The following is a 14085-nucleotide window of genomic DNA, read 5'->3' as shown; positions in this document are numbered from 1 at the left end:
ACTTACCAATCTACCATTTAAAAGCCGACTGCAAATGCATTGGAGACGTCTGAGATGATGACCAAATAAAGAAACTGCATATTGACTTATATTACATCTCATTCATCAAATATTATAAATGAAACCAACAGTAATAATACATTGGCATTCTATTGAATATTGGAACAACGGCCCACCAGTAGAAAAACTATCGGGCAGCGAACACAACCGTCTGATTATTCTCACCAAGCAGGCTTCCATAGCCAATTTTTGTGTCTAGACGTTATTAATGGAATTGCCCTTGTTGACGCCTTGTAGCTCCATGGGAGAGCTCGAGATGCTGCCAACAGAGCCGAGAGTCTGCGAGCTCAGCTGGGGGCTAGCAGGGCCTGCAGCCGCATTGCCAGCATTCATCTGCTGCATTGCCCCTGAGCTCAGTTGCTGTGGACTCAGAGGATTTTGCTGGCCTGCTTGGGGCGGGCTTATTTGTGGCTGCTGCTGGCTCAGTTGCTGTTGGATTGCCATTGCTGACGGAGAACCAGCCTGCTGATGCTGGAGAGGAGAGCCTATCTGTTGTTGCTGCATCTGTTGCTGCTGTAACGGAGCGCTCATCTGCTGCTGCTGTAGCTGTTGTTGCTGTTGCTGCTGCAACTGCTGATGCTGCTGCAACTGAAGCTGCTGCTGCTGCTGCTGCTGCTGCTGCTGCTGCTGGTTCATGTAAAAATTTGCCCCGGGGATTTTCGGGGGGCCCATGGATGCCATAGCCGTCCGCTGCTGCAATGGGTTCATGTTAGCCCTGTTCAATGTTTGCCCCAGCACATGCATCTGGTTGTTCCCCGACATGCCTGTGATACCGGATTGTGGGCCACCCAACAGGCCCCTGTTCTGGGCAATCCTGAGCTTCATGTAGTTCGCTTGTGCTGGTGTCAGTGTACCAGCACGTAGGTGCTGGCTTAGTACATTGCTTATGTTGGACACCTGGCTCGGGTTCATTGGACTCTGGCCCATGTTGCCCAGGCCAGACATGGCCCCCATCGGGGACGAGATGCCAGAACCCATCCCCCTCACACCCCCCATGCCGACGACATTGCTCAAGCCACCAAGACCGACCATGCTGTTGCCCATGTTGCCCATGCCCATGGTTGCTGCACCAAGCCCCATCATCATCTTCCTCTGCATCTGCTGCTGCTGCTGCTGCTGCTGTGGCTGCTGCTGCTGCTGTAATATCTGAAGCTGCAGCGGAGAGGCCTTGTTGATCATGGGGTTGCCCATTTGCAGGTTCGGATTCTGCCCCATCGCATTCAGGTGAGAGAGAGGAGACGGATGTAGCAAAGATGATCTCTGCATCTGAGGATGCTGCTGCTGTTGTTGCTGCTGACTCTGGGACTGTTGATTTTGCTGTTGCTGGAGCGACGTTGTCTGGTCCAACTGTTGTGACCTAGCAGCCATCGCAGCACCGGACATATACCCCTGCGGCATCTGCAGTGCCTGGGAGTTTCCAGGCGGCAGCATCCGTGGGCTAGGTTGAAGATTCTGGGATGAGTTCAAGGGTGGACCGCCGCTGTTCGGTGGAGCTACAGAGGTAGACGGCTGACCTGAAATGGCTTCTGGGTATTGTAGCTCAGTTGCAGCACTATCAGAGATACCAGGAACAGAAGATGGGCCAGCAGCTGTTGACATGGGACGAGTTAGATCTTCTGTCAGTTGATATCCCTCCCGTTCCATCTGCAGAGATCAAAAGGCAGCTCAAAATAAAATGCAGTAGAAGTCTTTTATAAAATAAAAAAAAAAAATTGAATGGCATAGAAATTTAAGATTGAAAAGCTAGTAGATTGATTTAACATACCAGTAAAGAAAACTGAGCAGCAAGCAAGTCTGCATAATTCTGACAAAAGCAAATGATGATTTTGGGTGAGAGATCAGGCAAAATCAAAAGAGGAAATATACTTGCTGAAGTCCTAGAAAAGCCCTGCTACAGCTACTGGCGGGATGATTTGAAATACTACTACTCTTCCTTCATGTGCCAATGTGGCACGACCATGCAAGCACAGGCAGTTCATAAGGTGAGCCTGAGAAAGCCATTGGTGAGCCACATGTGCACATCTAATGGGGAATGGCAGTTAACTGTTTAACCATCCATTTATTTCACGCAGGTGTGGACCACCCGATGACCAGACTCCATGGCTATTGGGCCAGGAGAAATACAGGGCGGCACCCAACTGACAGACAGCCCAAATCTCGCACACAACTGCCACATGGCCCGTGGGTAAGGGGGGCAATTGTTGGGTTTGGACAAGTCTTTAGGCCCTACATTTGAATTGCAAATCTCAGCCCGGCCCATTCTCCATCCTATATGTCAAGATAGGCATGAGCCGCTACCACATTTCTCATCTAAGAAAAGAGAATATGCAGTTTTGAATGGTAGAAACTTACAGTATTTGGCAGCCTTGGGCCATGTTCCTGAACAGTAGTAAAATCAATGTCATCTATATCTCCAAGCTGCATTGCTACCATGCCATCAAGAGGCCTCTCTGACAGGATTAATTTGTTCTTAGAGTTGGCAACAAAGATGGGATTTCCTATAGGAATGAAGCACGAGAAGTCAGTGAGAAAGGTTTTTTTAAGCTGTTAAAAGGTGGGGAATCCACTTTTCTGCAAATACAACCAACCTTGATGGATGGGCCCTGCACGCATGAAAGTCATGACTCTGCTCTTACAGACATTCATGCTCCCGTGAATAAGCGACTTTGACATCGGCTTCAAGCTGGGCATCAGCTTCAAGCTGGTTGCATCCATGTGATCATCTGCGTTCAGCGCAGTAGTGAGGTGTAATTGCTGAGTCGAATATGATACGGGTTTCTTTACATGATTATCGGCAACCTTGCCCTTTTTGCAGTTGAGCTGGTATCTGGAAATGTCAAAACCCATAAAAGACAAACCATCGAAACAGGATTAGATTTACAAAGAGGATTTGCCATGCAAAAAACTGTAGGCTGATGGAAGCCATCTGAATGATACTCTCCCCACATGCCCAATCTGGCATGGGTACAAGATCCAGGCTGTTCATCAAGCAGGTCATGCCATGTGCTGTGACACAGGAGGGGTGGTCCAGTAATAACGCGAGCCAAAGGTGCATGTTGAATGTGGACCCTTCATCAGTTTCTTAGGCATTCTTTTTTCTGTTTTTTTCTTTTTATCCATGGCACAACAGTGGGGCCCACCATGAAAAACAACCCAGAACAGTATGATTCAGATGTCTACTCTCAAGCAGCAATCACACTAATTCTGATCACCATCCAATTCATCTTATACCTCTGGGTCAACATGTCAATCTTCGAGAACCTCTCAAGAGTAGCTGGATCAGCCAATGGAGGTGTCCCAACAGAAGGGCTGTTTGCATTCAATGGAACACTCATATTGCCGACGCTTGCAGGAGATCCAACTCCAGTCATTCCACTTATTGCCTGGGTTTTGGGGAGGGAATTTGACCTTCGTTTTGCAGCCGCTGGTGCCTGGTGCTGCCGTTGCATGGAATCACTAGGGCTGGAAGCTACAGAAGAAGTTCCGACTGCTGCAGCACCAGACAATCCTGCCGCTTTCTCCTTTTGCGACCCAAGTGTGGAAGCTGTTGCAACTGCACCAAAGTGCGGCCCTAATGACCCACTAGAAATTTCACCAGATTTTGATGATGCAGGGGACTGTACCAAAGGCCCTGATGATACCCGGGGGCTCTGTACAGATTTCCTTTTCTGGGCCATGTCGTCCTTCCTAGGATCCTTCTCTGAAAGTTGACTGAGATTTTGCCACTGTGTCTGCGGTGGGAAGTGGGATCTCATGAATTGCTGTTGGGGTTGCCGTTGCAGCCGCTGCTGCTGTGGGTCCAGTTGATTACTTTCTGGTCCCAGCATCTGTGAGTTACTCTTCTGAAGATCCGTATCAGTCCGCTCTTCCTTCACATACCTCATCACCCCATGCGGCTCCAGATAAAAGGACATTGCCGCATCCTGGTTCGGAGCCCCTTGAAGAATTGCTTGTCTGGCATCATTCATCACCTGCGGGGCATACTTTTGGCCACCAATACTTGCTGCATATTGGTTTCCTCTGGCATCAGATTGCTGGTGATGAAACATTGGGTTTTTCCAATGCATATCTGCTCCTTGGAGGCCATCCAAGGGAGGGCCTGCTTGTTGTTGCTGAGGGCTATCTAGGCCCCCCATTGGTGTTTGCTTCGATCTCTTAATACCAGATATAGGTGTTAGCTGTCCATCTTGGTTTTCCCGCTTTCCCTGAAGAGAAGAAATGCCACAACTCATGTTGTCTGTGTACGAGTTGATCAGGTCAGCCCCAGAAGCAGAAATGCTATTTGTGTTTAAAGTTGATGCATTAGCAGGGAATGCAGATACACGATCGTGAATGATTCTTGGGTAGCCGACTCCTGATTGAAATCTAGGCTGCGATGAGGAGAAAAGCAATGCTGATCCAGGACCCTCTTGCCCAAAGTTTTTGGGTCTTAAACCTGGCATGCCACTTGGGACAACATATTGCGCTGCATTCTCACGGAATTGGTGCATGGCTGCATCGGCTGAAATAGGGCCTGAATCTCCTGAATAGCAGTTGGCATTCTCGGGTACCTTGTCAATGGAGACTTTCTTCCCATGCATCTGATTGTTAGATGTAATAGTCACCTCTGCCGCTTGCCTCATTCTCTTCCTTCTTCCACTATAAATCCCCAAATCGAGCTGCAAATAAATGTCAGTCCTAATAATCTTCCATGATTTTCTTGAGTACTTCAAGAAAGCAATTCCCTTTTTTTAGGGGGGTGCTGCTATCTATTTGTGCCCATGGAACTTCCGTACGGTCACCAGCACTATCTATTTTGATGGATCACCAAGTGGATGCAACATATTTCAAAAGACAATGTGGTCGGAGTCGGAGCAACCATCCAACCTGTAACCCCAAAAGTTAATGCTAACTCAAAAAATTAGCAATGGTCCACATCCAATGGAAATGCAACAAATTGGATGGTCGTAGTTGTCCGATAATGATGATTTATCGCTTATATCCTATCCATGTCGTGAACCACAAGATCAACAGTCTCGATCACCTTATGTGCTTGCCACATGGCCAGATGGGATGGCATTTCATATAACTTCTATGAAGTATGCATCATAATATCCATCGTTAAATAATTTGAGCAAGTTCCACCTGAAGTTAATAGAATATACGGAGACTGAATACCTTGTTGGGAACTGGTGTACCACAAAGTCTGTCCATCTTCGGTGTAGGATCTAGACAAAGTTGTGGCTGCAGTGCTTTCAATATTCGAGACTCCACTTCCTACACCATAGAGATTTGAGACATAATTACTAAATGACTCCACAATTAACATTCTTGAGAAAATATCAACAACTCATGGACCAGGCTTGCAAGTCACTTATACTGACCATTAGATCGCTGTAAGTCCAAGAATCATCTGAGATTGAAGGGATGTCCTTGACGACATTCTCCAAGGACATCCGAAGAGGCACTTTATTGACAATAGGAAATCCATCCACAGAAGAAACAGTATTTGCTGGTTTAGACATACACTTCCTGTAATCCCGAACCTGCACAGAACTTTCTACATGTTATATAAAAGCACCGAAGGGTTCAAATATTCCTGATAAAAGGAAGGGCAAGGATATTCCTACACAATAAAATTATGCATGCCAACATATCCAGTAATGATTTCACAATTCATGAGTAATGTGTGTTTCTTGTTGATATTTTGATATATAGCATTTTCTCCCGTTGGATACTAATGGGGACATTATGCGCACGCGCACGCGCCCCCCCACCCTACACATGTACTCAAGGAGGAGGAGGGCCCTACTATCGATCTGGATCGACGACGACATCTATGAAGGACCTCTTAATTAGGGAGCCGTGCTATGGAGCATTGGAGTGAACCCGATCATCATAGGGATTCCACCATTGGATCTCATGATCGTGGCTCACTACCCTAGATGATCTAGGATTTTGAGTTTTGGTTATTGTCGTTATTAGAAACATTATGAACGGTTTTGATTGTGTTGATTAGTTATTATTTTTGTTACTTCATCTCTAAGTAATAGTGTGTGCACATAGTGTGACTTTTGGGGTTTAGAGTTTTCTTATAAATAGGCAACCCCATGTAGGTTTTTTCCGTTGAAGTTTATGAATAAAATTTTGCATTTTTTCTTCTCTATTCCTCGGAGTTGAAGAAGTTAATTGGGTGCGAAACCCTCCCTTCCTCGAAGGGCTAACTACCTTGTTACAAAGCTACAACCATCCCAAATCGTCCCCACATCCATCATCTCCCACACACTTCCCATCTTCAGATTTATCTTTTCTTTGCACCCAAATTTTTCTTTACAACAGATTTTCAAATTCTGACCCACCAAGGGGCTGAAACTTCGGTAGAGCACTACGCACACACCGGACCGCAGATCGACGTGAAACTTGGCGTGAGGGTAGACCTCCGCTGGCCGACCAATTCCTAGCTGGCCATTTCCAGTTTCGTGGGCCCTGCACACATGTGGACAGGAACCCATGCATGTGCATCTGGACTGGGCTGCTGTCCACACGTGTGGACTGTCTCAAGTTATTCTCTCTCCTATTTCACTCCTCTCTCACCTTAAATCCCTAACCCTAACCCTATATAATCCCAAATTCCAACTTTTGTAAACTCTAGACTTTCCCCGAATTAAAACATGATGAATCTCTTGAATTGGGGAACAATACTTTGCAAGAGTGGATGAATCTTACACTCCTTTGGGCATTGTTTGGTTTATAATTTTATTTGATCCAGCCCTAAACGTGTGTAGGCTTGGACCCCTGTAGATTCCCCTTGTTGAATATTTGATCGAATTTGGGATGTGGAATTTTGTGATTGTTTAAAATTGATATGATTTAAAGCTTGAAATCTTGCATGTCATTTAATTTCATGTCTTGCATCAGATACATACCCATTCATATGGAAGTTTTTCATCATTAATTATTTCTTCACTCATCAGATTAATATGTACTTTCTGCATCATTGTATTGTCCACGAAAATTTCTTTGTTGATGAGAATTCTATGTTTCGTACTAGTGATTCCCTCCACGTTGAATGTTTGATCATATGTGGGATGTGGAATTTTGTGATTGTTTAAAATTGGTATGATCTAAAGCTTGAAATCTTGCATGTCATATTTAATTTCATATCCTGCATCAGATACATACCCATTCATATGGAAGTTTTTCGTCATTAATTATTTCTTCACTCATCAGATTATTATGTACTTTCTGCATCATTGTATTGTCCACGAATATTTCTTTGTTGATGAGAATTCCATGTTTTGTAACAGTATATATATCAAGAAACATAACTGAAACTGGGATGGGGTCTCAAAAAAAAAACTGAAATGGGGCAATGGAAAGCCCTTTCCAAGAGGAGGGGTGGCCGGGAATAGACCAGACAGTTTTAAATTTTGACAGGAAAATAGGACAGGACATTGTTATAGGGATTTGAGAAGCATGTGGAACTAAAGTTGTCAAAAGGTTTTGCCTTTTTTTTTTTTTTGTTTTTTTGGAGAGCTAAGTTTCACAAATTTTAAATTCCGTCATGTTTAGATTCATTTCTCTTGTATCATAGGCTTGTAGCATCCATTCAAATGAATTTAAATTCATTTCTCTTGTATCATAGGTTCGTAGCATCCATACAAATAAATAGAAATTATAAAACAAAAGTGAGTTTGGAAGAAAAGATAACCCATGATTTTCAAATATTCGAACTTCATAAATATTGTCACTGAGAACTTTTCTTTTATGAATAAAAATTGGCGCATAGAACTTGTGGATAGTCATATGATAATTAGGGTCCCCAATGCAAGAAAGGCCTGATTATCAGGCAATCAACTATATTCACAAGTCCACTTTGGTTCCTGCAACGATTAGAGAAACTCACACCTCTTCTACTAGCATCCCACATGCCAATTGTATTGCAAAAGCCAAGAAAATAGAAATCATAATTAAAATGTGAATTAATGATAAATGCAATTTCAATTATGATCACTAAACTTGTTCAGGTTCCAGGAACTCACCTCGCAAACGATCGTCCCATCAAAATACTTGCCAGGTATATCATCCAGAATATCTCCAGGCAACCGGCCTGACTCAATTGCCTCCAAATACAAACATACACATTGCAACAAATAATATGTATGGTGTCAGTCACATAAATAGGTGAAAGACAGAAGAATCTACTGTTTAGACTACATGTTATCCAAGCAAATAGACTGCAAAACTCAGAAAAACTACGAGTACTTTACTAAATATCAAAAGTTCATTTTCAGTCAAATACAAATGGGAAAATGGATCTCCCTGAGAAAAAAAGGGGCTATCTAATCAACTTATTTTATCAACAAAATGTTTTTTTTTTTCAAATGAAGCAACAAAATGCTACCATCCAAGTTGTCCACGCAGACATCAAATCTAATAGGAAATAAATATCATCAATCCACCGACTTAGATGTCAATGTTAGACATGCTTCATATAGTCTATTAAGGAGAACCCAAAAAGATCTGGTCGTGGAGTCACTCAGAATATCAATTATCAAATGATTTCATTCACAGTTCTGAAGTGTTTCATGGAATATGATTAGGATTCCTAACCTTGTGAATTGTTGGTACCACTCCTAAGTCTAAACAAGGCAAGGGAAAACATCTAAACTCAAATCTTAACCTAATAACTTTTTCCTTTTTTTTTTTTGATAGGTAAGTTGGGTTAGAATCCTGAGAAGATAACTGATAAAGTCCTCTGTAAATGAATTTAGTAACAAAGCTAAAAATAGAACGGAAAAAAATGGAAAGGGTGGGATGAAAGGTCTTAAAACATTCAAAATTTCCTTTGTTTCTTTAGACATGTTCCAAGAGGCGAACGAACTTGCCCACCCTCTTGCCACGGAAGGAATGTCAAGAGCAACTTGTGCAGTGAGCATGCTTTGCACTACACATGCTTTATCCTGTGCACTAAACCTTATTATTTATTAAAAAGAAAAAAAAAATCTTAAGAAAAATTCCACTCAAGTACATTCCCCTAATTATTTGTAATACAATTGAGCTTTCATGATTTTTTACCCTTTAATCAATCCATTGTATGCCCCAAGCCATTTTAAGAATCTCTCATGCTTCGACTTACGAATAGTTTTACAAGATCACTCAAATTGGTGGCATCAATGCTGATTTCAGAAATAATTTAATTTACCGCATTCAGTATAGTACAGAAGACTATATGCCCATTTAATTGAAGTAATCAATTGATAGGTTCAGCACCAAAATTTCGAGAATCCATCTCATCATAGTTTAACTAAACACCCAAATGCAACCTATATGAGATCCTTAGAAAAGAGACATGGACAAACTAAATGTGTTTAAGGCGTCCATTATCAATCTATTAGGTGTCATTGTGCCTCCATGGTCAAGGCTTTCAATAATTCCACTGCCTCATCATCAGCTTTTCTCCCAATAAATCAAGGTTTGTGGTGTGACATTTGCATCCTCCATGGTCCATGCTTAAGCCCCAAGTCATAGCAAGGTTTTCCTATCACCAAGAAGAAAAACGGACAACTAACAATTTCAAGGTGCCTGTGTTGGTCAGTTGGCAACTAGCGCCCATTTCCCAAGTGCTTGCAATCTTATGATATTAAACACGGAACTGAGCAACACATCAAACAGTTACTAAACACGAGGCACTCAACTAAATTGCAAACATCTATTTAGAGCAAGATAACAGGTTCAGCACTTTCCATGAAATGGATTCAACCAAAACGATAGTGAAAGTGGTGTGGCAATTTGGGGGGAAAAAATCCAATGATGCAGCTCAGTTGGAGTATTGGATAGGGCTGAAGTTGGGCAGGTTGAACCCGACCAACCCGTGACCGACCCGACATTGGGTTGAGCTTGGGCAAGATGTATCGAGTCCGATCTCAGGCTTGGGCCATACAAACACCAACCCGATAAATCTTGGGTCGGGCTCGGGTTGAGGTCTTGGGTTGCCCGACCCAACCCGAACCCGTTCAATATATAAGTTACTTATAAATTATAATTGAGAGTGGATCATATGAGTTGAAGACATAGGAAATTCTGGTGTTGTCGGGTCTCATTGGTCCACATCATTTCCGACGACTCAAGCTAACAAGAAATGTTGGATTTCTCTCTCCCAAATAAATTGTGTGCTACACAACACGACTTTTAAATGAGTAGTTATCCTATATTTTAGCTTGTTTGTTTAGAATAAATGAAGTTCTTTACGATAAATAACTACATATATAATTAATAAAATCATAAATATAAAAAATAAGACGTGTATTAAAATATAAAAAACTAATACAATCATTAAAATATTAGCATGTATCCACCCGGTCAACCCGACCAAACCCGCGTGGGTAGGGCTTGAGTTGAGAATTCCCAACCCAAGGTTGGGTTGGGTTGGGTTAGGGTTGAGGTACAAGAACCTTGGGTTGGGTTAGGGTTGAGCACCAACCCGCCTAACTTTCAGCCCTAGTATTGGAATGCAATGAGAAGCTCTGGAGCACTAGGTCAGTGTCAAATGAACCATTAAAGATATATGCTAAGCATTACTAGGAACTTACAGAAAAAAGAGTCTCGCATGTCCTATCATATGGATGCAACGACTTTGGGACATCTTGAAGCAAAGGCTGAATCTTCCCCTTCTGAAAAGAAATAATTTCATATATATATTAGATAATAATATCAGCTCATGCCAGTAACATACACATACTCCTTATGGCTAATCAATGGCCTGATAAGTAGAGGGGAAGAAACTAATCAAGCAGCAAGCAACAAGCTGAAAAATGTAAGTGCCAACATGCGTTTTACTATAGACGCTTTTCAGCTTGCTTCAAAGGATGGCCTTTTAAGTTAAGACCGACATTCAAATTTAGACCCCCGGTATGGTCATCATTTGGGTAATTACTAAGATGGTGTTCAGGTTTTCAAATTTCGAGGTTTCCTGCGTGAACAAACCTCAGTAGGCTTTCCAATAGTAAATCCATTTGGGAAGACGTTCAATGTAAATGACACTTCATGCTCTGTCGAAAGAAAAGAAAAGAAAAGGTTAAGATAGGTTGGTTGATAGGAAAAAGCAATTGTACGTCAATCATTTACTCTTACCTGGTGAAACAAGATGCCCTCCAGCAAACGTCGAAGAACCTGAGAAACCACCACTGTTGTCACCCTCATTGTTGATATCAGTCTAGATCAATTGACAGTTAAAATTATCAGAAATAGGGAGTTGAAATTTCATGCCTTGGACTAGCAGCAGTCACAAAGGTCTTTGTATTGGAAATGATTTTAAACAATAAAGTATAGAGATACATGGTGTGCAAGTAACAGATGGATACAAGATGTCAACGTTCAACATGATCACGTTTCTAGGCCCCAAGAAAAGGACTCAGATAACGCAGGAGGAGCATTTTTAGGTGTAATGGTTTTTATGCCATTCAAGTATGAGGCAACCTGTGTTGGTTGTGGAATTTAGGCGCACACCCATGCAAACATGGCACACTTGTGCAAGATGTGGGCTCTTCATCAAGCAGACCCCACCATTAACATCCCCTGGCCCAAAAAGCAGGCCAGTCTGCTCATCAGGTGGGTTTTACTGGTAACTGCACATGTTTTCCACACCTGAGTTCCCTGGCCACCATTAACGTTAACTGTGAGTGTTTTCCGGAGACACATAGGAGTTTCCAGATATCTGGAGTGCTCATCTGATGGGGTCACTATGTACAGGCCCTGGCCAAAAAATAAAAACAAAACAAAGGCGCGCTGGCCCCAGAAACATCTTGTTGCCATCTTTATTCTTCAAATCAAGTGGTTATGGTTGTCCAAGCAGCTAGTAGAACGGGCGCAAGCAGCTAATGTTTTAGCTTCTACTTAGTTTCCAGCTAGCTGGTTAGAGTTGTAAGGCTGTAGTCTTTTGTTTTTGTTTCTTTCTGTACTCTTTGGCCTTTGTCCTTTCTTCAATAAAACTTGTTATAATTGCTTCAAAAATAAAAAAATAAAAAAAAATGGTTGTCCAATCAGTGGCACACACCAAACGAACAGCAAGGTCTTGTGCAGGCCTGCCAAATGTCCCATGAGAACTCGTGCATGACAAGTTATTTGCAATTAACTTCACTTCATTAATTTGGAGTAAATGACGGATACACGTACGTGATAAGTCATTTGCAATTAACTTCACTGCACTAATTTAGAGTAAATGACACATACACGTGTGTGATAAATCATTTGCAATTAACTTCACTGCACTAATTTAGACTAAATGACACATACACCCTAGGTAAATAATAATTAAACTCGCTTGAGGGCACTTTGAAAGAGCTGTCATCTCACGTGTGTAAGATCAGATCAGCTTGTCAGCCGATCCTCACTGTGTAGATTCCATGCATCTAAAATCAGGCAAAAGTGATCACTACTCACTAGGTGTCACTGTGCAGATATCAGTTTCCTAATTTAGGTACACCAAGAGCAATGTTAAGTCCTTATTTTCTTCTTATCCAAAAAAAGAAAGATTTTTGAAGAGCTATGCCAGCATAACTCACACTAGGTACCTCTCACACCGAGAGCCACGAGGGTGGAACTTTCATGAGATCCACCCCCGTCCGTCAGGTACGCTGCATCATGTTCACCTCGGAATCCTAAAATCATGGCCATCCAGAAGTCAGGTGGGCCACACCCTAGGAAAAGTTAGCATGGGACGCCCACCATTAGTTTTTTGTTGGGCCAAACCTTGGGGTTTATATGCAATTCAATCCATTCTTCTTATGTGATTTGTCAGGATGCAAGAACTACCCAAAAATCACAGTATTTGAAAAGTCAGGTGGGCCATACCACATGAACTAGAGGTTTTTGGGTAATTTTATGGGGTGGCCCACCTGAGTGTTGAATCATCGTGATTTTGGGGATCAAGGCCAAACAATGGGTGATGTACCTGATGGACGGGGTGGATTTAATAAACATCAGTCCGTTTCCCCCACGTTCGAGAAAGCGGATCCAGTAGGTGCCTACAAGGCAAGTTTTCCGTTTTTGAAGTACAAAATTGCATTTTCAAAATTCTCAAAAACCCTAAATTCTCAAAATTCGCGGGCAAATGCAACACGACGGAAGCAGAAATCACAAAAATCGCGAATCTTGCCAATACTGCCTCCGCAAGAATGGATCATAACTACAAAAAGGAAATCGAAAAGACAAAAAGCCTACCTCTAGCTTCCGCTTCACACCGGAAGATTCGTTGCGGGGAAGAACCTGGGAATTCTCCTTCGAATTCTCGGCGGCGGAGTCTCCGTCTGCTGAAATTTCTAGATGAGCTGGTTTTGGGCGAAATCGAGTCCCGGTCTTGGAGACCTTGAACGAAATCCCCATTTCATCTGAGATCTGTTACAGTCGGACGCTTCCCCGTCTTTCCGTCAGACGCTCTGAAGACGGCCGTAGAAGCAAATGATTTTTCGAATTCCCGATTAGATTTTTATCAGAAATCTCGAATTCGTAGATCTATTTTCGAATTCTTGAGGGGTTTTTTTTTGTCTCAAACCCTAGAAATGGCGATTTCGAAGTTCTCTCTCTCTCTGAGAAAGATTCTTTTTGGAGAAGAACATCTTCCGGGAGTGTTTGTACCGTAGAGTTATGTCATGCACTGACGGACTATGATAATCTGTGTACATGCCCTTAGTCAGTACAGGTAACATATGTGTAACAAAATCAAACCGTCCAAATGGTTGGACCTCTTTCATCAATGGTTTATTTGGAAAATAAGTTTGATTAATAATTACTAAATTCTATTAATATACGTTTATTTAGTGAAATTTTATAGTTGGCTATTATTCATTTATTTGTCTATTATGTTTGCATCAATTTAAGTATTTAATTTATTTTTTACATAAATATTACTTTTTCACAGTAATCTAATACTTTGGACGGCTTGGATTTATTTTTATAGATACCTAAAGTGTACTTTTTTCGTATGAATGTGCACAAATAATCTAGCCCCTTAGTGTCAATGTTTTTCATACTTTGCGATCAGCTCCG

General features: G+C 42.2%; 1 protein-coding gene across 1 annotated transcript; it reads right to left on the bottom strand.

Moving 5' to 3' along the window:
- Positions 1-58: 58 nt before the first annotated feature.
- Positions 59-13647, bottom strand: LOC131227720 (protein PHYTOCHROME-DEPENDENT LATE-FLOWERING). Its single transcript, XM_058223523.1, has 12 exons — positions 13261-13647; positions 11173-11254; positions 11026-11090; positions 10632-10712; positions 8082-8162; positions 5424-5585; positions 5218-5316; positions 3292-4718; positions 2649-2887; positions 2413-2558; positions 1826-1864; positions 59-1704 (listed from the first exon to the last, which is right to left on the bottom strand). The coding sequence occupies exons 1-12, from the start codon at positions 13420-13422 to the stop codon at positions 256-258; spliced, it is 4032 nt and encodes a 1343-aa protein (XP_058079506.1). The 5' UTR covers positions 13423-13647; the 3' UTR covers positions 59-255.
- Positions 13648-14085: the final 438 nt, after the last annotated feature.

Source organism: Magnolia sinica, chromosome 15 (assembly GCF_029962835.1).
Source record: "Magnolia sinica isolate HGM2019 chromosome 15, MsV1, whole genome shotgun sequence".
Lineage (NCBI taxonomy): Eukaryota > Viridiplantae > Streptophyta > Magnoliopsida > Magnoliales > Magnoliaceae > Magnolia > Magnolia sinica.
Note: the sequence above shows the minus strand (reverse complement) of the source record. Positions and strands in the feature narration are given on the sequence as shown.